General features: G+C 37.5%; 1 protein-coding gene across 1 annotated transcript in view; it reads left to right on the top strand.

Moving 5' to 3' along the window:
* Positions 1-24,911, top strand: part of USH2A (usherin) — a 397,560-nt gene that overhangs the window by 279,672 nt on the left and 92,977 nt on the right. The window contains exons 42-47 of the mRNA XM_086629442.1: positions 2,059-2,181; positions 4,889-5,052; positions 7,131-7,340; positions 8,718-8,920; positions 10,725-10,837; positions 19,235-19,433. Coding sequence (XP_086485568.1) covers positions 2,059-2,181; positions 4,889-5,052; positions 7,131-7,340; positions 8,718-8,920; positions 10,725-10,837; positions 19,235-19,433 — 1,012 coding nt within the window. The remainder of the gene's footprint in view (positions 1-2,058; positions 2,182-4,888; positions 5,053-7,130; positions 7,341-8,717; positions 8,921-10,724; positions 10,838-19,234; positions 19,434-24,911) is intronic.

The following is a 24,911-nucleotide window of genomic DNA, read 5'->3' as shown; positions in this document are numbered from 1 at the left end:
CACGACCTACATCTGCAGACTTCATTTCCTTCATGGTGTGCCATGCTGCCCTCAACAAGAACAACCAGTGAAGCAGCTGCTCTGTACAGCATGATGGAGCAAGAAGTCTGCAGCAAGCAGAGCAGCAGCAGCAGCTGCCAGTGGGGGTGATTTACACATCATCACCATTCAGTGTTCAAAAAGATTTCGATGTTTTTTCATGACTTATCTATGACATATATTGGACAGAATATGCCAGGACTGTTCCAAATAAAACTATAATGACCTGTCTTTGGATTCTGTTGACACTGATGAATCACTCATGTGAGAGTTGTTCTTGGTGTATAAAGTCATCTGAATGTTTTGATAGGGTTGGAGTTTTATTAGTTTTTACTATTTAACTTCTGAGGTTACACTCCCAGCTTCTGCAGTAATTTGGTTTGGCATCACTAAGGTCAGTGGCACAATGCTTGTTTGTACCTATTGAAGATTATTCCCCAAACCCAAGGGTGAAAATTATTAGGAGTCACCCATGTATATCCTAGCTGTCATGGAGCATAGGAAGCCTCAGCTCTCTGTAAGAGTACTTCTCAGTCGTTTTCTGATTTTGAAGCAATGCAAAATCACTGTATGGAGTACGTATTAAATACCCTCTTAATTCAGAGTCTCAATCCAGAATGGTATTGTCCAGCATTTCCTCATCAGACTGGAGATGATCTCAACATGAAAAAAAAAAAAAAACGTGTCAAATTACATATGAATTCAGTGGTGAGAAAGATCATTGTGATGGGATGGTGAACCACACCAGGGCATTCTGCAGAATGCTTAAAAACAGAAGGAATCATTTTCACAAATAAGTGCTTAAAGTGCGAGTCTGCCTAAGTATCCACATACTTTTGGCTGGAATTTAACAGTAGCACCTTTCCAAAAATGGGGGCAGGAAAAGGATGATACACAGCAGCTCAGCACTTTAGAGAATCAAGTTGCATATTGAAGTGAATATATATGTAAATGACCTTATTTCACTGGGCATCAGTGAAAATACTATTGCAACTATAGTTTCATTAGAACTGCAGCTCACCATTGAAAACAATTCCAGAGTGGTTCTATAACTGATAGGAAGTGTACAAACATCTGATGCCTTAAAAAAGAAAACATCACCATAATCCTAAAGATTTTGAATGACTCTCTGTAATTTTGTTTAATTTAGAGTGTAGTTTTCCATCTGATCCATAGAATGATTAGGAAATGCAAAATATGTTATCCTCTTTAGTTTGTGTAGGGATGAAGTGGTTTACTCTTTGATAAATACTGTAAAGGTTTTGTGTAAAAGGTGACGAAGAGTGAGTGATGCAGAATAGGTGGAAGGCATGTTCTCTGAATCAGGCAGTCTTATGGCTGACCTGATGAAAGATGGGCTTTATCTGACCTGCTGTTTGGAACAGAGAAAGGAATACAGCTTCAGATACCAGTTAAAACCAGGATGTAATAGTTTAGTCTTTCAAGCTCACATCGTGAATGTCTACCCAAATACAAAGGTGCCTTGCTAAGGTGTACAGATGGAACAGTTAACTCATTCTGCACCTGTTTGTCACCCGTAATTTACACTGTGGTTATTTGCAAACACACATTAAACACAAATGCACCCTTAAGTTACCATTACCAGTAAAATAGTAATAGCAATGCTATATGTTTCAGCACGTTTGCAAGAGAGATACATTGTCATTTCATATTCTGGAGCGATCTGCCTATCAGATGCCATCAATCAATTCTGTATTAGACAATTACTGGGCTATTTGGACTTGATCTTCATAGCATTTCCACAAGTTTAAAATTTGTAAGTCATTAAATAAACTCATTCTTTCAAATGGAAGTGCTTAATTTTCTATTTTCAAAGTAGATTTTTTTAAGTCATTGAACATTTTAAATCATGACACATTAAAAAGTTTATCTCAGAAAGTTTACAGCTGTAAAAACAAAATAATGTGTGACTTTAAAAAAAAAACATGAGATTTTTTTTTTTTTGTGTAATAACATTAGTTGAGATAATCCTGGTGTTCTGCTTGTCTTTTGTGTTAGATATGAGCTCCTGAGACGTAAAATCCAGCAACCACTTGCATCAAATCCCCCTGAAGATTTAAATCTGTGGCACAATATTTACTCAGGAACTCAGTGGTTTTATGAAGATAAGGGTCTTAGCAGGTGAGATTACAAAAACTATAAAAACAAATGCTGGCATTTTGTATAGTGTATGTTTAATAGTTCAAAGTATTTCTTATGTCTTTATGTAGTGAACATATTAATTATGTAATGAAATATTTTTTGTCATCATCTTTGGTGTTAATCATTCTAATATGCAGGGATTTATTATTAGTCTGTCATTCTTGACTCATATATTGTTTTGCTCTGGAAAACAAATGAAAATAAAGATCTTGTGAAATTTTAGCATTGATACGCTGCTGCAATCAAACCATTTAAATTTGTGTGTACATATGCCCTAGATTTGCATGTTGGCAAAGTCATAGCACAGGCAGAATGAATGTTTGAGAAGTCCTAGCTTGGTTTCAGCATTGTTTTTCTTACCTGGTTTTAAAGTGCAAATTAACGATTACTTTAATATCTCAAAGGCAAGAAGAGTATTTATTGCACTCTCAGCAGACCTAATTTAAGGGCAGGTTTGTGTTAGCATCGTTATAGTTAAATGCAGTGTTGAGAGTGGGGAAATGGAAGGTGGGTTCTGTTTCTCAGTATGTTACAGACAGACCTACTGCGTGATAAAGAGCAAGGCATTTGCTCTTGATCAACCTTAGTTTCTGCATTCCGAAGTCAAGGCTACCACCTCTAAGACAAGCAAACACACACATTAAGAACTTCTAACCTAAGATTCAACATGAGTTCTGCATTGTTTTTTTTTGTAGGTAAAGGTAAAAGGAAAACATTCACGAAGGGTTTCAGGATGTGTGTGTTGTCTGTGTGCTGGCACGCTTTATGAGGACTGCATGTCAGTTGTTGTCCCTCAAAATATCTGTGCGTTACTTCTACTTTGATAAAAGCTGTGTGAGCATCCCTCCTGAGCACGATGTGAACCAGCAGAATATGGCCTCCACTCCAGACTGCTGTATAGATGGAACCAAGCCAAGGGGCACTGCCTCTGGCTCCCAACTGCCTACTTGCTGAAAGTCACTGCTCATTTTCATCCATTGCGATAGTTGATCATGGAGCTGTTCTTTTACCCAATCCTGCTCAAACGTCCGTTTCATTCTTAAACCATATTTGAAATTCTACATAGAGTTTCCTTTGGTTTTAGTTTAACTCATTGTAGTAGCGCTGATCTGTGCAGCAGTTATGTTAGCAGTTCAGAGGGGGCAATAAATTCTGACAGGGTCTCATCGACAAGTCATTAGGCACAATGACCTTTTGGGTTGAACGAGCTATGGCCAGAAAAGTGTGCCTAACTCTCAGGTACACCTTAACACTTTTTTTGGGGAGGGTTCTGCAACGTGCATCTATGTTTTTGCAGTCAACAACTCAAGATGAGTGTGCTGCTGGAGAGAAGATGCTGCAAGAGATGCAAGCCTTATTTTTCACAGAAAGAAAATCCATGTATCAGCATCTATTTTTATTTGTGTCATGTTTTAAGCATGTTTCAGAGTTAGTGATTTTTTAAAATTATATTCTTGCCAGAAGTCTATTTTCACAGTGATATTTTTCAGATGACTTTTTCATTTCCAGTAGGCTAAGCTAAACTTCTTTTACTTTCATGTTGGAAATAAGGATCGAAAACTGAATCTCAAATTCTCGTCATTAAATTGCAAGAATAGATTCCATTCATCTTTGGTTGTACTTGTTCTACAATGTCCAAGAGAATACTACATGTTTGCAAGCAATAGAAAGAGCAGAGAGGGAACTAAGATGTATTATGTGTATTGTCACTGTTCTACAATGCTTATCATTACAGTTGGAGCTAGTGAGTTCTCATTAGTCTGATTTCTTCTTAGTGGGACTGTGAAGGCTTAGCTCTTTTGAAAATCAAACTGGTTAATTGCATAATATAGGGTGCCATAATAAAGCAGTCAAAAAAAGAGAAGTAAATCTACTATGTGAGTCACTTTTCGTTTAGTTGAGAAATCTCTAAATATTAGGCATTTACTGTATGTTCCTTTACTGTGTTTGTAGACAGCATAAAGTGCTGCAGCTCCAGAGAAAGTTTGAACAAGATGATCCCGTGTTTCTGTGATTGTGCAGTTTTATGGGGAGCTTTTTGTGAAGGAATTAATTTTGAGATTGCGAAATCCCACTTAAAATACATTAATATGCTATTTGATATAGAGAAGAAATTGTGGAGTGACACTCACTTGGATTACCAAATATACATGAAGTATTTAATAAAAGTGTCAGTTGAGTATTCACATTTCTGAAGAAAATTACTTTATTAACTGAGTTTAAATTCCTAGGCACTTTTTCTTTTTTTAAAAAATATTTTTGTAGTGGGAGTATCTCGGCTGTGTGGTAAATCACTTTTACAAATGAGAGTCTGCAAGTTAAAATCAATGGGTTTCCCAAAAGAGGAAAAAAGCCTCATTTGATTAAATTCTGATCCAAATTTTGGCACATTGCCACTGCTATAATTACATATTGAATTGAGCTATAATCTCTCAACACCTCAGAAGCTACAGCTATGAAGAAGTGAAATAATATGTTTTATTTTTGTTACCATGTTAGTGGTGCTGAATTATTTCCAAAAAACAGATACCTCTTATAGCGTCTCCATTGGTGCAAACCATGCAGCTGCACTCATTGGAGAGGGAGGGAAGAAACAGCAAAACTTTGGCATAAGCAGAAGGGTTACAGCGAATGTTTTCTACGTCTGCATTTTTTGTTCCATTTAATTATTTTTATAATGTCTTAGGTACACAACATACGAGTATAAGCTCATAGTGCACAACGAGGTAGGATATACATCAAGTGAAGAAGTGATAGCTACTACATTAGCGGGATTACCAGAGAAAGGAAGTATCCTTGTTGCACGTGCTGTTAATCATACTGCTGTAGAAGTGGAATGGTCAAAACCAAGTAAGTGTGCTTAGTATTTATTCCAGTAACTAGATGTTAACCTGCCATCACTTATGTTGGTCTGCCTAGCTCTCATAGGAAACACAGTCCTTGTCTTGATTTATAATATACCTAAGTGTCCTTGAAAGGAGAGGAAAGAAATAGGGAAAAAAATGTGCACGTTTTGCTATTTCTCAGTCATGTTTGTATTTATTATATGCTATTTCTGCAGAATGAGAATAGAGAAAGTGAAGAAATAGTTAATGCAAACTGATGAGAAATCTACAAAGTTGTAGTACACAAAATTCTGTTGTCTTTGTGGTGTATTTCATCCCTTTGTATGAAAATTTGCATATACATCCTTCAGGATGAGAGGATTCCCTTTTTCTCTCTTTTTGCTCTGCTCTTTAAAATGAATTTAGCCAATTTCTTTAGTTGGTTTGCTAATACAGCAGTGGGGAATTTCTTCATGACTTACATGCAAATGATTTTATAAGGACTGGGTGCTGAATTGCAACAAATGCAGTCTCTTTATTTTATAATTGCATGCCTGAAGTAAGCATGCTTATAAAAACTGACAAATGTAATAGATCTGAAGCAGCTCACTGAAGTTCATTACCTTAGTAATCTAAACCTCTGACCTTCTAGATGTAGGTAATGCAATCTGGTTTTATTTTCATTCATACCTTAGAAATTTTCTTCATACATGTTTGTGAATGCAAAGGTTAAACGCCAAGACAGGGCCATTTGTTATTTGAAAACCCTATCATGTGTTATTACTCCTTATGTTACAATAGGATATTAACTACTTTGTATACCCGTGTTTCATTTTTTTTGTAATATTAGTTTTAAAATCATTTTCTTGTTTTCTTTGAAAACTTGGGAGTCCTTAATGTAAGTTGCCTTGCTAGTTTTCTTTTCTTGGAAAACCTACTAAAAATTTCTGGCTTCTAAGGATTTAGGACTTGCGTCTGTACCACTTAAAATAAAAATAACATATCACTCTTAAGAATTTCTATGACAAAACTGTATACTATTAAATCTGAAAAGATGCTTTTGGCTTTTATCAATGCTATTTCTCAGTTAGCTGAGTCCTGTTCAGTGGTACAGTGTCATCTAAGGCAATATGTATCTATGCTCAAAGTTTTTGTCATAATTATTGTTTTCATCTCTGCGCATACTGGAAACGCAGTTGCATTTGATCAGATCTGAACTTAAACTGTTTGACAAAGGACAAATGAGATAACAGACTATATCTGAGTTACTGAAATGGAGAAGCAAGGCCTGCCTGGATTCCTTTTTTATCCACCAACCAGTGAATGTCCTTACCGGCGTAGCCGAAAAATCATACTGTTTTTTTGCTTCCTTTCACTGAGGAAGCTAGTGCTGGGCAAAACACATTTCAGGAAGAAATGTGAGGAGTTGTTTTTTTCCCCTGTAAATATAATGCTTCTGAGCGTATTACAGCTTTACGTGTAGATGATGCTACCATGCTTGTTCTAAAATAACACATAGATTTTTCATTTTCACTGTGGCCAAAAGTTATCTATGTAAAGTTGAATGTAACTTACGACGTAGACACTCGCCCCTTATTAATGGCTAGCGGACTAACACAGGAATTCAGTACTTTTGGGTTTGAGTAAAGATGTGTTTTTTGAAGGGAAGGAGCAAAAAGGAAAAAATATCTTTGAGGTTTCCACCTCAAATTAGTGCCATAGAGCAATGAGATTTGCTCTCTTCCTTCTATCTGGGTGAAGTGGCAAGCTGCAAGGTCTGCACACCACTGCTAGCAGTGGGTTTCACCTATTAGTTTCTTTACTTCACAGATTACATTGTCATCATGAGGATGTCTATAGAAAGAAAGCATTCTCCAGTGTTAGATAAGATGATGAACAGTTAACAATTTTGACAAATTTGGAAGTGCAGTCTGTATCTCTGCTAATAATGGTGAAATTGAAGGCACTTGATGGAATCTTTGCTTTTTTTAAAAAAAAAAAGAGACCTGCATTTTTTTCTTCACAATAAATTTTATTGATAAAAAACGTGCTGACTGAATGTTTCCCAGTTGATTTCCTAATGTTTTTTCTTTCTTTCCTTAGCACTACAAGATTTGCAAGGAGATGTTGTGTATTACACGCTTTTCTTGAATTCTACTGATGATAGAAGATCTTTGAGGATCCAGTCTGATGTAAACTCTAGAGTCATAGGTGATCTGCAGCCCAACACAGAATATCAGATATTTTTTCAAGTTTTTAACGGAGCCCACAGCATCAACAGTGAAGTTGTGCATGTGACTACCTCAGATGGAGGTTGGTTAGCAGTGAACGCGGCTTGGCTTAAAATCTGAGAATGAAATTGATTGATTTTTGTTAGGGTTGAGATCAGTCATCCTTCCATTATAAAATTTCCGGTATAAAAGGAAAAAGGGCTAAAACGCTAAAATGCTTAAGTGCTGGTTGTCATCATGTGGTAGATCAATAAACGGTCCCACTGAGACAGAAGCAAAAGCTCTAATAGCAGATATTAACCCAGTTTGTTCTCATCTTCTCCTGCATACTTCTATCTCTGTGCACTGTTTGGAACTGAGTTCATATCAATAAATGGTGGAATTTAGAAACAATTAATGGGATTTTTAAAAGATTTGCTCTGTGAAGCGATATGCTTTTGACATGACAGTCATACACAGAGCCTTTCCTGAGTCACCAGAAACTCTATGTGGAAGTTCAGCCTCAAAGAAAATTCTTTATGAGTCATTTCTATGCCAGTGGGCAAGTGGAGGAGGAGGGGCAGGGGGAGGAAGAAAATAAAAAAATAATCGTGACTCTGAAATGTGTTAAGAATGGTCTATCTAATCTTTTTGCTTTATAAAGTCTCATTATAAACATTATAATATCATTACCTCAGAAGCAAGTGTTCCAGGTCATTAGCAAAGCACTTTAAGTGAGGATTCCATTTCCTTTCTAAAGCCAAAGGTCAGCACCTTTTGTTTATAAAATAGAATCGATAGCAAGGACAATTTTTCAACTGGTAAAGATGGGTTCTTATGATAAAAATAGGTCTTTCCATAGTTATTTCTGACATGCTTAGATAATTATGTAATTTAATGCTAAGGAAGGTTTTAATTTGGTTTTTGGTGGTTTTTTTTTTTTAAATAAGTGTTAGGCTTCATCATTACCTATACTAATCAACATTCAAAACCATTTACATAATGACAATATTGCATATTGCTTCATAGTGCTTCAGCTATGAGGTTGATAACGTCACGTTCCACCAGACATAAAGTATTTTGGTCTCAGGTTTTGCTTTAAAAGCAAAATGCTTTCTTTTGCGCTTTTTTTTTTTTTTTTTTTTTTGGAAGGATTAGGATTGGGGAGACATAAAAATAATGTTTGCATATTGGCAGTGCAGATGGGTGAATAATTTATCATCATATCTCACTGGCCACATACTACTGATGATTGACACTATGCTGCTGGTATAAAGCATTTTACCATCAGCTCTCATGGTTTCTAACTGAGAGTATAATAAGCCAATTTACAGAAGACTACAGACTGTGATAACTTCATCAGAGGAAAGCAGATAAGCAGTGAACCCTTTGCTAAACCTAAATACTAATCTGCATTTGGTTAAACAAGTGCTTTTGCAGAGACAGCTGGAGTTTATTCAGTTTCTTCCTTTATTTCTAGAGCCTGAGGGCATGTTCCCTCCAGAGGTTGTCATCATCAACAGTACAGCTGTACGTGTCATCTGGACATCGCCTTCAAACCCAAATGGTGTTGTCACAGAGTACTCTATCTATGTAAATAATAAGCAGTACAAGACTGGAATGAACAAGCCGGGATCCTTTCTTTTAACAGATTTGTCTCCATTCACTGTATACGATATACAGGTTAGAGTATATTTTCTGGGTTGTGTAATATGCTTTAATTTTACATAAAATATGTATATATTTCCAAATGGAATATAGTTTCATTAATTTCTTTACATACATAGATGTATATCTGCACTGATGTTTACGTGCATGTACATACAAGGCATATTTTTTTTCAACATATTTTAGGTCTGTGTACACTTTTCGTAGTACAAATTTCCATTGTTTTTTTTCAAACCATCAAAACTCCATTTACTTTCCCCTAAATGCTCTGTGCTACAACATTAGCAAAGCCTCAACATATATTACAAAGAGGCAAAGATTCTACTCCTACTCATTAAAAGAAAATTGCAATTGTTTTAGAAACATCAGGCATGCATAATATATTAGCACAGAGAAATAATGATATTGCATTTGTCATCCTTTTATAATTTTTTTTCTCCTTATCCTTCTGAGGAGAGAGCAGAGCTGATCTCTGAAGTCATAGTAGTAATTTTTATGTCAATAAGTATGATATTTTTTCTTTGCTTTTCCCTTTCTCTATCTCTATCTTTACTTCTCTATCCATATGTCTAATGAAAGGCAAAATACTGTGTGCACAATAATAATAATAAAAGAATAAATAATATATTTCTATGAAGTATTAATATATTCACGAAATGCAGTTTGACACTTAAATGTAACTATGCCTATCTATTTTGTTCAAGTTTGGTTTGCATTATATATGAGAAAGACTTAGTAGTACCACGTATGTTTTGTTCTGAAAATTTGCATCCAGTTACTACATGCCATAAATAAACATCACAGGCAGGCATACCGTAACAGATTTGTATGTTCCAGCCCCTCTGAAACAGCAAACCTCCATCCATGAATACACATATGACTTTCTGAATGCTGCTTGGAAACACATTTGTCTTTTCTCAATAACAATGCAAATTCGGTGTACTGCCTCACTTATAGACCCTCTATATTAATTTACCATGGCCACCTTCCGTTGCTTGAGATGTTAATTATTCTTCTCTTCTGCTTTCCTAGTCTTTATACTGGACTTGTATTTGCCTCAATGTGATAGGTTAAACCAAAATAAGCTAGTTTGGTTTTGTTTTCTTTTGATTCTTTTTATTCTTGTCCTGGAAACAATAATATCTTGGATGCGTGTGCATCTCACTGGTAATCTTACTGTGTTATCTTTCTTTTTTGGTGCTCTTTTTTGGAGGGGCAACTTCTCTGTTGACGATATGGAAACAATGTTACCATCCTTCACTAGTTATTTCACTTTGCCTCTGCTTAATTTAATACCCAGAATTGAAGGAATAAGTTTTTATTTCTGTGGCATTTTTCATAACAAAGTATATGATTGATATTAGCATTTTGCACTTTTAATTTTGTAGAATAAACATGAAGGAATAGAAAATATTAAGCAAAAATTATCTTTATGTCAGAATATATGGTAGGTGTAGAAAACTTACTCAAGGCCCCAAATCAAAGTACATTTTTTTCAGTGTTGTGTACCAGATTCTACGTATACATACAGAAAAACAAATTCACTGCGATTCTGTTGGTGATAATTTAATAGAGAACAGCAATTAGTGCCAGAGGGCTGCATGTACCCTTTTTTTGAAAATGATGAGGAAAAATGTGGTACAGCCCAGTGTATCTCTGGTAGGTATACTTATCTCAAAGCTGTGATATTTTCCTGGCTGTGTGAAATCTGTTAAACAAAAAAGAATAAAATCTTGGGTAAAGTGAGGAGTCTAAGCAAGTAGCAGAGCTGAATAATTTCTGCAGCTGAGTATGTTAAATTCATGTTGTTCTTCATCAGATTGAAGCCTGCACGGTGTACGCCTGTGTGACAAGCAATGGGACCCAGATTACAACTGTGGAAGATGAGCCAAAGCAGCTGTCAGCACCCATTATTCACGTAATTGGCTCAAGGTACTATGCTATAGGTGGCTTTCATATATCAGAGCGATTTGTGGCTGGAATGGGGACCTCAACGTAAGGTTGTCTTCTCTCAATTCAATAAGGTGCATAAAAGAATTCAGAGTACACTTTGAAAACATTTTTCATGGTTAGCGTTTTTGGTCTTGGAGTTTTGGGCCGAAGAGCAACTGAAGAAATCTCACCCCTGGTTGATTGTACACACCCGTTTGGGTATCACTGTGCTGTGGTAATAAATAAAGCATAAGTGGAAGCGGTTAAGGGAAGAAGTGTAGAGGAATGAAAATTATCACATTTTGCTGTCAGTTAAGAAGAGGAAGATTAATGCTCAGGGGAGCAACACGATGCTGATAATGGAAACTTAGAATAATTGTGGGCAAAAAGAAGTCACCTATCACAACAGTAAGAATTAGTAAGCTATCTTAAAAGGCATGCATATCTATGTCTCCTTGAACCACTGTTTGCAATCTGCCTATCCACTACATTTACAGGCATGGGCAAACTTCTTAATTGTAAAGGGAGCATCAGATTTGCAGTCCTTAGAAGCAGCCAAATAGTAACATATACAATGACCCTTTGGGAGTTAATATCTTTCAAATACAGACTAAAACTAAGCTCACTAGCACATTTTTCAGAATTACACCACCAATAAAACATTAGCCTCCTGTGTGTATGTTATTATTCATGTGATTTTATTACACTTCTGGTGTAGTATACTCATTAGCAGTGTTTCTCTTATAGAAAGAATTTATTTTTTTTTAAATAACAAAAATCTAACATCTGAGCTTTCAGAAATGGCCAACAGAATGGATTTGTTTCTTCATTCTCTTAAGGACTTTGGTTTGCTCTTTATCATTTCCACATTTTGCTTGAATTCAGCATTTGTCTCTGTATAAGGGCGAAATTAAGCTTGCTATTTTTCTGTCGCACATACAGATATAGTCAAAGCTTGTTTGATGATAAGAACTCAATTCAGGATCTCATCTTTTGCCCTTGGCTTTAACTTATGTGTGCCTTTGTCTGTATTGTCTGTACTGCAAACACTTATGCATGTTTCTGCTATTATATATAGACTAAATATGTCATAACACATGAATGCAAAAGGATCAAAAATGCGTTCCTACTTTATAATCTGCTCAGCCAGAAACACTCTGTTTCTACGCTGCCTTTTCCTACATGTCATATTATCATCAGCTGTTCTTATATCCCAAAAGAATACTAACTACTGATCGATTGCCCGGACATGTCTGGCCGTGGCCTACACGTGCCCCGGGTAGTTCATTTATTTGCCACGGTGGATTTGCTAGAGTGGAATTTAATCAATAGCTAATTCATTAATTCTGGTCCTCGAGTATGTAGGGATTGTGCAGTATAAAAATGACTGGCTGGCTTCAGCTTTGATTGAAATATGACAAACACTACAGCTGACAGCTTCAGCAAGTGCTGGGCTGAATATGAATTTTCCTTATTTATCCTCCATAAAAGAAAAAGCTTGGGGAAAAAAAAAAACAGTTTGTGTAGACAAGAGGATATTTTAATACATATCTGTCATCAGACAGAGAAAAAAGGCATTTCTAGAGTATAGACTCGTGGGATACCCAAGATATAATACATACTGTGCAGTTTATTGTCTTTAATTGGAATCATGGCGGTTTTCCCTCTTCTGAATCAGTTTGGGGGGCTGTATTATTGATGAGAATGCTCTAGGATAATGTCTTTGTAGCATTCACAAATAATTGTTTTAAAATTTGCCTCAAGGTGCTGCATGACACAAATTATAATTTCACCCACCAACTTCTTAGAAGTCTTTCTGATAGCAGCTCCATCCACACTGTTCTAATGAAGGTTATACCACTGGAGCTGTTATAAATACCTTACTTTTCTACCCCTTACAGATAATAACTCAGCTTCAGGCTGAAACTTGGCACAAAAGGTCGCAGTCCTGGAATGATTATTTTATAATGCCAAACTTCAAATAGAAAATAGTATAGAATCATAGAATGGTTAGGGTTGGAATAGACCTCAAAGATCGTCTAGTTCCAACCCCACTGCCATGGGCAGGGAAACCCTCCACTATACCAGGTTGCCCAAAGCATCATCCAACCTGGCCTTGAACACTTCCAGGGATGGGGCAGCCACAACTTCTCTGGGCAACCTGTTCCACTGCCTCACCACCCTCTGAGTGAAAAATTTCTTCCTCAGATCTAATCGAAATCTCCCCTCTTTCAGTTTAAAGCCATTGCCCCTTGTCTTGTCACTACATGCCCTTGTAAGAAGTCTCTCTCCAGCTTTCCTCTAGGCCCCCTTTAGGTACTGGAAAGCTGCTATAAGATCACCCCGGAGCCTTCTCTTCTCCAGGCTGAACAGCCCCAACTCTCTCAGCCTGTCTTCATAGGAGAGGTGCTCCAGCCCTCGGATCATCTTCGTGGCTCTCCTCTGGACTTGCTCCAGCAGCTCCATGTCCTTTTTGTGTTGGGCACTCCAGAGCTGAATGAAGTATTCCAGGTGGGGTCTCATGAGAGCAGAGTAGAGGGGCAGAATCACTTCCCTCGACCTGCTGGCCAGGCTTCTTTTGATGCAGCCCAGGATACGGTTGGCTTTCTGGGCTGCCAGCGCACATGGCCAGCTCATGTTGAGCTTCTCATCCACCATCATTCCCAAGTCCTTTTCTTCAGAGCTGCTCCAAATCCATTCTCCACCCAGCCTGTACTTATGCTTGGGATTGCCCCGACCCACGTGCAGGACCTTGCACTTGGCCTTGTTGAACTTCATGAGGTTCTCACAGGCCCATCTCTCCAGCCTGTCAAGGTCCCTCTGCATGGCAATCCCTTCCCTCCAGCGTGTCCACAATACCACACAACTTGGTGTCATCTGCAGACTTGCTGAGGGTGCACTCGATCCCATGGTCCATGTCTCCAACAAAGATGTTAAATATCACTGGCCCCAGTACTGACCCCTGAGGAACACCACTCGTCACTGGCCTCCACTTGGGCATTGAACCGTTGACCACAACTCTTTGAGTGTGACCATCTAGCCAATTCCTTATCCACCGAGTGGTCCATCCATCAAAACCATGTCTTTCCAGTTTAGAGACAAGGATGTCATGTGGGACAGTATCAAATGCTTTAGATAAGTCCAGATAGACGATGTCAGTTGCTCTTCCTCTATCCATCAATGCTGTAATCTCATCATAGAAGGCCACCAAATTAGTCAGGCAGGATTTGCCCTTAGTGAAGCCATGTTGGCTGTCACCAATCACCTCCTTATTTTCCATGTGCCTTAGCATAGTTGCCAGGAGGATCTGCTGCATGATCTTGCCAGGCACAGAGATGAGACTGACTGGCCTGTGTTCCCTGGGTCTTCTTTTTTTCCCTTTTTAAAGATTGGGGCTACGTTCTCCCTTTTCCAGTCATTGGAAACTTCACCAGGTTGCCACAACTTCTGAAATATGATGGATAGTGGCTTAGCAACTTCATCAGCCAGTTCCCTCAGGACCCGCAGATGCACCTCATTAGGTCTCATGGACTTGTGCACCTTCAGGTTCTTTAGATGGTCTCGAACCTGATCTTCTCCTACAGTGGGCGGTTCTTCATTCTCCCAGTCCCTGCCTTTGCCTTCTGTGGGACCCAGTCCTGAAGTCCTAAGTCAGGTTCTGGTTTGTTATGTTTCTTGTCTGGGTTTTGTTTTTTTCGGAAAGAGGTGGCATTGGACATCTTTAAGTAGAAACAAATCCTATTGATATCAAGTATGGTTTTTGATTGTGGGTGGGTTTTTTGGGGTTTGGTTTTTTGGGGTTTTTTTTTTGGTTAAGACCTCAGAGTTTGTCTCTATAGAGAAGTATTGTATTTTATTGCACAGATTAAAAAGTTCTCTGAATACTGTATGTATGTGGATTCTGACTTAATGTTTGTGTAGTGGATTAAATTCTCATGGTGTGTTGGAAAATAGTTAATTTCTCTTTAAAATACTTTTCTTCTTTCTCTTCTTCCTTGTAATACAGCATGCTTAGTTTTTCTCCTAATAACAATACTTAGTAGCAGCTTTGTTCCTTTCAAAAAACTGAGGCACAATTCAAATGAACCCTTTCAGAAATTCTCTTCAGTGCTTAATTAAAAGGTTGATGACTCTGAAAACACCATTTAGCATAAACCAGGGAAAATCCTTCAGAGCTTTGTGAAGGAAGAGAGGACTCTTTATGCACCTTGGGGGAACCACAAACCCTGGTCAGGGTGTAATAGAAAGCTCAAAGAAGGTAAAGCCATGGGAAAAAAGCTAGGTAAATTTTTTAGTTTGATGTGCAGCAGCATGGAACCTGGGAAGATTTCTGTATCAAACGCTGTTCGTGGGTGAATGATCTGGAGGAACTATCTCAAATTAAGATGTTAGTGAGAAAGATTTTAGAACAATTGGATAAAACATATAGTAATAAATTGTTGGGATGATGGTATTTGCTCAGGAGTTCTAAAGGAGCTCAAACATGAAAGTGTAAAACTACTGTGCTGTGTAAAATATCCTTTAAATTGGTCTTAGTACTAGAGGAATGGAAGATGAGACAATGTAGTGCAGATTTCTCCAAGGGGATCTGGAGAACTAAAAACCAGTAAATCTGATATTCCATACTTGGAAAATGGGTGGAAAGTACAAATAAAGAAAGGGATTCATAACTATGCAAATAAACATGAAATACTGGGGACGATTGCAGTGGAGTCATGTCCAACCTGGGTGTCCAAGCAACATACAAAGTCAGGATTCTCAAGTATGCTTAGTTTTATAGCACTTTACCAGAAGTGTCTGAGGCAGTGTTCCCGCAGAGGAAATCTGATTGCTCTATCTGCTTTAGTAATGGGAAAAACAAGGCACAGAAAGATTTCGTGAAGTTTGGAGCAATGATCGAAGTACAATGCTATTTATCAGACTTTTTGTACTGTTTCATACCGCCTCTCTAGTTATGTCAGCACTGCAGTCTACGACGCATCAGGTAGTTCACTCCTGCGCAATAATGCTGAAGCAGTTGCTCAGTATATGTGATCATCTGACAGGGAAAGTATTTCATCCATTGGTCATTAATAATAGCAATGTTCCCTATCTGAAGAATGCTGTGTGAATCTTGTCATTTTTCTGTGATTTTTTTTTTAATTTTGGCTCCTGAAAGTAAAGTCATTGAATCTTAGATATGATGCGATTTTTTTAATTTAAGCCTTGTATTTGATTAGATTAATACAACATTTGTTCTTAGGATTCAAAAGTGAGACCTTATTATATTCTTAATCTTGATGGTTAAACCTTTACTACTGAGTTGAGGAAAAAAGATCAGGAGGAGTACTTTTCATGGCTCATGGATAGTCGAAGCTGGCATGGATACTTGAAGAAGGCAAAACCCAGAATTTCTTTTCCAAAGCCTCATTCACCAAAACGTGTCTGATATTATATCAAACCTGAAATACTGATATTTTTCATGGATATAAAAAAATAACACTTTCTACCTGGAAATGTTGGAATGAATTGTGTTCACATGCCAAAGGATTTCAGTTTTCCTGTGTTGCACCAAAAGCAAATACCACTTTGTGGATCAGTTTGAAATCATTCCAATCTCCTGGAAGTGCTGCAGTGCCTTATGGACCTTGTAGTCTGAAGCAATTCTTTTCTGTGAACCTGGTTAGGCTGCCTTTTCTCTGGGAGGTGTGCCCTACTTCAGTGCTTTCGCCACGTTGACAGCAGTCACGGAGGGAATCATCCAGCATTTGAACTATCATAAATGGCACATGCCTGAAATGAAGTTTCCTCTGGGCAAATGGACTGTACACCACATGGCAGGTGTTGTACTTCCATCTGTGACCAGAATTTGCAAGTTGTCTTCTGTAGTTTAGGCAGTAGGTGCTTACAAACATAGACACAACTCCAGTTTACCTGAGAAGGAGTAACTGGAGAGAAAGAGAAGGAGAGAGTGGACAGGCTCTGTCCCCATGTTTCTGTGGCTGAATCAAATGTTCCATACGTGATGTACTTGGATGCATGCTAAAGTGAAGGTTCTTAGCTCAGCTTGGAGTATTTGTTGAGATGGGGGGCTGTCAAAAAGCCTCTGCAATCCTGTGAAAACCCTGCTGATTTTTTTTTAAACTGAGCTATGGATTGTTCTTGCTGTGCTGCTTTCAAACCCACCACAATTTGCCATGGGTGACAAGCATCAGAAGGTGTAGACATAACTGAAACACTCATAAAATGGTGAAGGAGTCTGCTTACCTGTGAGTCATTATTGGAAGGTCATACTGAGTTTTACCCTTTCGGTGGTACTGATCAGTGAACTCCCATGTCACATAATTTTCTTGTGCAGCCGCACCTTGACACAGTAACAGGCTATGTCCACTCCAAATGTGTATCTATAAACTGAATAATAATAAAGTGATTGCTTGTTAAAAGAAAGATATACATGCTGAGCTCTGCAGAAAAGACAAAATGTTTGAATCATTGCATCAATTCTTAGGCTTAAATTGAAATTATTTTAGAGAGAAATAAGACTTGCAAAACTGTAAAAACTGGCACAATACTTTGAAAATATACCCTTGAGGGTCTGAATGAAACTTGCAGAAAGCAAATCATTCAAAAGTATGACTGGAAATGCTTTCTCTGCTCCTGTGATCTATACTGTGCAAAGACCGGGAGACCGTTACAATGGCATTTATAAAGATTGAAGTACTACCCTTCTTTTCCTTTTCTTTTTATCTTTTTTTTTTCTGAAGCTTATACAATATATTTTCCTGCTTTTATGTTTTTAAGTTAGGTCCTGTAATGTTATTTAAATGTAGACGTGTGTACATGCGGGACAGTGTGTTCATGTGCTTATGGTAGAATATGTAGTGAATACAAAATAGCCATGTATGGAATATGGAATTAAAGCTATGGTTCAGATGAAGACCTTGGAATGATAATGGTGACTCTACAAGTCACCTATGAAGTTAGTCCTTCATAAGAGACATTAATTCCTGTTCTGCAGAGGCTTATTGCTGTGTGTATTCCTCTTTTTATACCTCAAGGAAGTGAAATAATAATTCAGTTATTTTTATTCTGTTAAGATGTCAGAGTTTTTCTCAGCAGCTGCTGTTTTCACTGTAACATTTTCACTTTAAATTAATGATAATTTATGATGTCACTGCTATTATGACAGTGGCTGTATAATGGGGACATGGAGATTAAAAAGAGGTACTTGTAGCCTACGTATATACTATACAATGTTGTCCGTCCTCATATTGATCTACATGTAGCATTGGGATCTCCTCTCTACCAAAGAGAGTCATAGTGAAAGAAATTTATTTCTTATGCAACATTCCAAAGTGATTATGCAAGAAAAGATGTTTATATTTGAAATACCAATGTAAAATACGTACTTTATAAAAGAGAAAATTTCTCTTTCGAACATCTCTTTTGATATTTTTCTTTTTTTAAATTGTAACATTAAGTGAGATTTGGGAGCCAACATTTGCACATTTTATGGTAGTGACAGGCATGCTACAGTTGAACATGATTTTTCCCCTAAGATACTTTCTTCCTTAAACTGATGACGGTTGGATGTCAAACCTGAAATCAACGACAGGATTTTGTTTTACAGACGGTCTTTTGTGGGATGCTGCAGTCGTACTTTTGCACTCAAAGTCAGAAGTCTTGAGTCTTACTTGTGATAAACACTTGCATTTTTTGCTTCTAATTCTGTGTCAATGAAAATATTTGAGTACAGAAGAGAACTAGTGCCTACTGTTGCTGTGATGAATTCTTTCTTTTAATTCATTTCAACGTAACGTACATTTTTTGTACAATGCTTTTGAATGCAGAGAAAAGGTAAGATGAATACAAATCTATCCTAAATAGTGACTGAAAACGTGAGTAAGCTGCACTGGCTATAGCTGAGGGGGCAGGGGGTAGTCTTTTGCCTCTCAGCTGCCCACGCTGTACCAAGTTTCTATCTAAGAATGGAACAGTTATGCCACCTGTGACAATAGTTCTTGTACATCTTTGCTGTAGCACCAGGAAGGTATACTGAATTCTTTCTCCTACTACTGAAATGAAACAGGTAAAATGCTAGAAAGTTTATTACACATAAGTATCCAGAAGTATAAATGAGATGTCTTTTAAATAGTAAACTTTAAGGACTTTGATTGCGTGTGTGATTTATTTTGCCAGAGTATTAGCACATATTGACATTTTTTTCAAACTTTCACACCTTTCGGTTATTAAAGCAGCTGTGAAATTCACCATCCAAAGGAACATGTTGGACACTTCAAAATATTTCACTCCATATGAACTAGTATAAAATGGAACTACTGTATGCTAATCCTTTAATGTAAGTAAGCATAAATACTTTTAATGATTTAACAGATGTTAATTTTCTGCTTATTGTAGATCTCTTCAAATCAACTGGGCATCACCAGGACAGCCAAATGGCATTATCCTGGGATATGAACTCTTACGTAAAGCATGGCAGAGGTGTACCTCATCAAAGACTCCAAGGAGCAGCAAAAGTAATAGAATGTGTATCTCATTAGAATGTAAAAAGCATGAAAATATCTGTGGAGAAGAGTGTTATCATCCAGAGTTGAAGGTACATGTAGATTTTAAGTTAGTGATGTAATGAAAAATTATGCTTTTAGGAATAAGTGTGTAAACCAAACGTCTTTAGTTTTTGGAGGAAGGGAAGTGGAGGGTTTTGCTTCTTTTGATATTTTAAAGTCAAGGCTCTGATACACGTCTTGGAACTTTTTAAAATCAAATATGGGTGTTTGAGCTCAGTACAGGGATAGCTGTGCAAAAATCTCCAGCAGTGTATTTTGAGTCAGCTGATGACAAGTGATTCTGTTGTCTTAAGCCTGTGTTGTTGAGTTTGTTTCTTCTTTCAGAAGAAATGAACTGGTTAGCATTTATTAATGTGTCTTGCATTAACACTTTGGTTTGGGGCAATAGCGCAGTTCTGAAGTGAATGCCCAGATGCTGGGCTGCCCTGAACATGCTCTTTCAGGGCAGAAGTGTTTTTAATACATGCAAATGAAATCCTTTGCACAGAAAGCTAAGCCAGAACCTGTGTGTCAAAACCCCTTCAAATATGCTCCAGCTCTGGATGGCGGACATTAAGTTCCCAACCAGTCTGTGGACCACCTCACTTCACAAACATGCATCTGAAGTTTCTTCCCTTCAGAAAGCTTTGCTCCATGTGCATAGTGCAGATGTTCATCACAAGGAATCGGGCTGTACCTGTTCCAAAGTAAATCTCACAAGCTACATGTAATGGAATTTTGAGGCATCTCAGTACCAACCTCTTGAATCCACTAATCTAATCCCATAGTGAAACATTACATGGTGGGTATATATGTATATAGATCTCCATATATATTTTTGCATCACACTTGGAACAATCAGTTTTGCTTAGCTGCATGCCATAGGTCACACTCCGTAAACTACTAGAGGAGATTTTGTTAGCTCAAGTATTCAAGTATCTCTTGAGAACATGATGATAGTTCATATGGCTCCTTGGCATAAAGCAATTGCATTGAACCACTTAAAGGCCATAGGAAATTTTCTAGGTGTATGCAGAATTTCAAAAACAGTAGTAAAGTTATAAAGTTATATGTGTGAGGAATCATTCCTCAAAGCCTGCCTGGCAAATATTGTTAACATGACTTGCTTTTTTCTTCTCAAATTCTTCCTTGGTAAATGCTTAATGACCAGATTCTCCAGTACAGAAAATCTATTTAGATTCATCTACAAGTGGGTGGCTGTTACATGACAATGATGAGCAGCTCTGAATGGGATCCATTGTGATTTGTCAGATGTATTTTTAAATTATGGCTGTTTTCAGGTTAATCTTCATATGAGTTCCTGTTTAGGAGTGGGATCAATAGCATAGCAGGAGTCTGTAATGGTTTTTATTGACAAATGAGGTAGAAAACTCTTAAGTCTGAAAGTAAGATTTAATGTAATGAAATAGTGTCCCTATTTGTCAAAGGCATCATCACATGTTCCGTGACTAAAGCAAACAATATGTATTCACAAGATTCCCTGTCAGACAAGACAGTAATTAAGGGAGTGAGTTATTTGAGGGGTTCAAATCAAAGTATAAATTATTCCAGCCAACACAGCTTTAGCTTTTGAGTTCCCTTGAAAGCAATACTGTACTAAACATATGTATTTCTGAAATCTTGCAAGTGAATTATGGGCAGTCCTTTGTTCTAAAGGTAAATTTTTTTTTTTTCAGGTTTTTGGCATGATAGACTTTTTAGTAGATCTTGGCATGAGTATGAGTTAGATTTGTATTATATTAATGTTAGAAGTTTTCCTCTCCGCTTTTATTTTTTCATCCTTCATGCGTTTATGGTGACTTTCAGCTTGGAGGGTGTCCGTTTATTTTTACAGCTTCCTGACTTTCTGATTTTTTTCTAATTAATTTTGCATTATTTTGTTTATGATGGTTCTCAGAGACTGTGGTTAGGAGTGGCTGCTATTTGTTAAGTAATGGATGTATAATAAGTGACTGGAAGGTCCACAAGAAACTGAAGCACGCATATCTTAAATGACATGAGAGTAATTTTTGTGGATAAATTGATTAAAATTCCCCTCCCAATGCTTTGTCTGGTTGCTGTGCGTATCCACACTAACCATCCAAAATGTCTGTAAGAGATATCTACAGAGTTCCTGGCACATCCATGTTCCTCTGGTTTAAGAGTCTGCCACAGGAACAGCATAAGACCTTTTGTGGCAGCCCTGTGTCACATTTTTATAGAATTCACTGTCAGTCTATGCCAGCTATAATGCTGAAGCATTTATGCTAGTATATGTGGTCCTTAGATTCGACAGTCTACTGGACAGAGCGAAGAAAAGCAACACTGACCAGCACACACTTGTTCTGAAAAGAAAGCCTCTTATCACAGTGCCAGCTGCTATTCACCATACATTAATTGTACAGCCAAATGCGAAGAGATGCCACTGAGAATTAAATGCTGAGCAGCTTAAGTAATGTTCAAATCCAGAATAATAAATAAGTTTTTTGTTCATTTGATGATAGGCTTGTCAGCAAAAGCAGGCAGATTGTATATACATAGTTTTGACAAACAGGTTGTGGAGTTCTCACTTTTGATCATGTAATTTACTGAACCTTGAATACAAGACACAATGGATCTAATTTTGCTCTTACAATTTCCTTGGATTCAGGAGTATAAAGTGAGAGGAAAAGTAGGTGTTTTATACAAAAATGATTTGGAGATGTGTCTTGGGATATTTATTAATATTTCCTCATGGATTTATGGATTACATTTGGCATCATCAGCTTGCTATTGGTAAGGCACTGCAGAAAAAGAGGGATTTGTTATAATTTCTTATCTACGTAAGAGATCACCGAAATATAATCTCCTCCATCCATAAGAAACCAAAGTGTTTCCGTAATAGGAATGCAAGTGTGTTTTCACTGCGCAGCAGAGCGGGACGCAGAGTCTCTTCAGTTGTCAGCTGAGGTGGCTCCAGCTAAGTAGCACAGTTGTATCAGAAAGGCAATCCCAAATAGCCCGAGTGCAGGGCTGCACTAGTGTATGTCTGCTGCATTTGGGATCCAGGTTAGAATCTCTGCAGAGCCCCTTGCTGTGTAAATAAACCGACTTGCTCGGAGCTGTCTTGGGAATCTCTACAAGAGCAAATGACCTTTTCACCACAGGGACACGTGTACATGCACATTCATGGGCTCATGTAGGCCTGATGTTAAGCCTAGTGAGGACCAAAAAAGATTCCTGCTATCCTAAATAATCTTTGCCTCAGATCCCTACTTCTTGTTTCTAGTTGTTATCTGGTTTTCTGCTTCAATGATAGAAATCTTTGTTATTTTAACTAAAGCTAATACAGTGCTGTGCCTGGTATCCTTACCCTGGTGTTTGTAATCAGACTTGGATGGATTTATAGTTCTTGAGTGCAGAAACAATTTAGAAAGGTTTTTTCGTGTGCAGTTTTGCAGAAAAGCTGAGAATACACTCTCATGAAGAATTTTGCCAGCTGCCAGGAGGGTTTCCGTATACTATGTACCTTTTACAGTAAGAGACTTGTGCTGCTTGGATGTTTCCAAGCTGTCCAAATTGACAGTCTTTTCCTAGCTTTTTTCAATGAGATATGATCCATAACTCCATCCATATTTGAAACCTCAAAACAGACATCAGTTTACAGAGCACATATCACGAGATCTGCAGAGACATACTTCAATTAACAAGGGAATGTGCCCTAGCTTCATCCATCAGAGAGCATAATTTCAGTACCGATGGGGAAGGTATTCCTGTATTATCCATGTAGCTACCGAACTGTCCTTCTGTTGTTATTGGCATCCTGAGGTGAACACTGAAAATAATGAGACAAGTACAGTGAAAAAGTAATTAAAATAGTGGCAAAAAAGCTAATAATTTCTATATACAACAGATCATAAGTATGAACATCAATAGTTAAAAGCGTCCTGACTGAAGGTGTTAATACAGCTTCAGCATTTTTTATTTTCACCCGCAACAAGCTGTGTAAATCTGCAGTTAATAACCAAATATAACTCTGACATTACGAGGAAGTACAGGTTTACCCCTTTACTCATCGTAATTGACATATGCCGTTTGTTAAAAACACCAACAGGACTCTTCTCTTTAAGGACAGGAGCAGCAAAGCAGTGGTTTGATAGTTAGCCTCAAAAGCGTGATTTTGAGGAGTGAAAACTAACACATCTTGACAGTGGCGAAGGATATTCCATCAATATTTAGGTAAAATTTACTATTAATGCTCGCAATATTGTGCAAATTCTTTTCGGGTTCTCTCAGGCTTAGAGAACCTTTAAAAAGATAACACTTCATGTATAATATGTGTTGTAACACACCTGAAAGATGGGAAATGAAACTCATTTTAGTAAGATAGTATATAGTGATTTGTAACAGAATAACAATAATTTCTGCTCATGGATTTTAAATCTAAGGCTGTACCAATTACCAAAAGAGAACAACAGTTTGAGAAAAGAAATGAGTAAGTATACTTGGCAAAAAAGGGTGCCTATAAAGATTCAGAGATAATTTAAGTAAAAAAGAATGAGCCTTGCTAATTTAAAATATTCCCTCTCACATGAGAACATGATGGGTCAATCATTACTCTGGTGTTTGCTCCACAGGCAGAAATTTTTAATGAACTCCTGTAGCTAATAGGAATTCCTTAGAGTGTTTCGTGAATTGCTATTTCACAAAGTGGCTCTGGCAGTAAGCGTTTGACAAGAAGGATAAACATGGCTGCCTAGCACATCTGTTTATTTGAGTAAATCAGTCCTAGCTCAACTGGCATGTGTCCATAAGGCCAGATAATATCTCTCAGCAAAGTCTTCAGCAAGCAGAAGGATCAGGGATGACACAATTTTAATTAAAAGAGAGTTGCATAGATAAGTTTGGAGTATTTTTTAAAATTGTTAAAATATCGTGTAATCCTGCCTGCCAGATTTGATATCTAATTACTCTGTGCTAGTCTTATGGCCGACTGGGCCTTTCTCAGGTATCATAATCAGCCTTTCTTTATTGCCAGCCCTTCCCAGTCCTGTGCTCCCGGGTCAAAGCCTCATGGTGGGCTTGGATGGGAGGATAACTACAGGATTGATTTGTGAGTAACTCAGTCTACCAATATTTTTAAGGGCTCCCGTGACAGTTAAGGGTGAACATCTTGTATCATCTCCATAGATAGTAAAGATCTTCTGGTTAGCAAGCATATGCCAAGCATTCAACCCTCTGTACGAGGGTGAGATCTCTGACCTGCCTAAAATGTTGGTGTCACTGTATCTGATTGGCTACAAGGCTTCTACTTTCACACAGAGAGTAACACCACCGAGTTGGGACTGTCACTTTTAGATCTAAGAGGATGAGATAATAATAACCTTTTGCCACTATAACTTTCAATCCATCTGCTTTTCTTCTTTGTCTATGACATAATTTTAGCATTACTTGAATGCATTTTATTTTATGGATTGATAATACAGAATCCTTGGCCTGAATATCAATGCAAATAGAAACTGTCTTCAGAGGACTGCCAAAAAGTGTTA

The sequence above is a fragment of the Tauraco erythrolophus genome, chromosome 2 (assembly GCF_009769465.1).
Source record: "Tauraco erythrolophus isolate bTauEry1 chromosome 2, bTauEry1.pri, whole genome shotgun sequence".
NCBI classification, from domain to species: domain Eukaryota; kingdom Metazoa; phylum Chordata; class Aves; order Musophagiformes; family Musophagidae; genus Tauraco; species Tauraco erythrolophus.
Note: the sequence above shows the minus strand (reverse complement) of the source record. Positions and strands in the feature narration are given on the sequence as shown.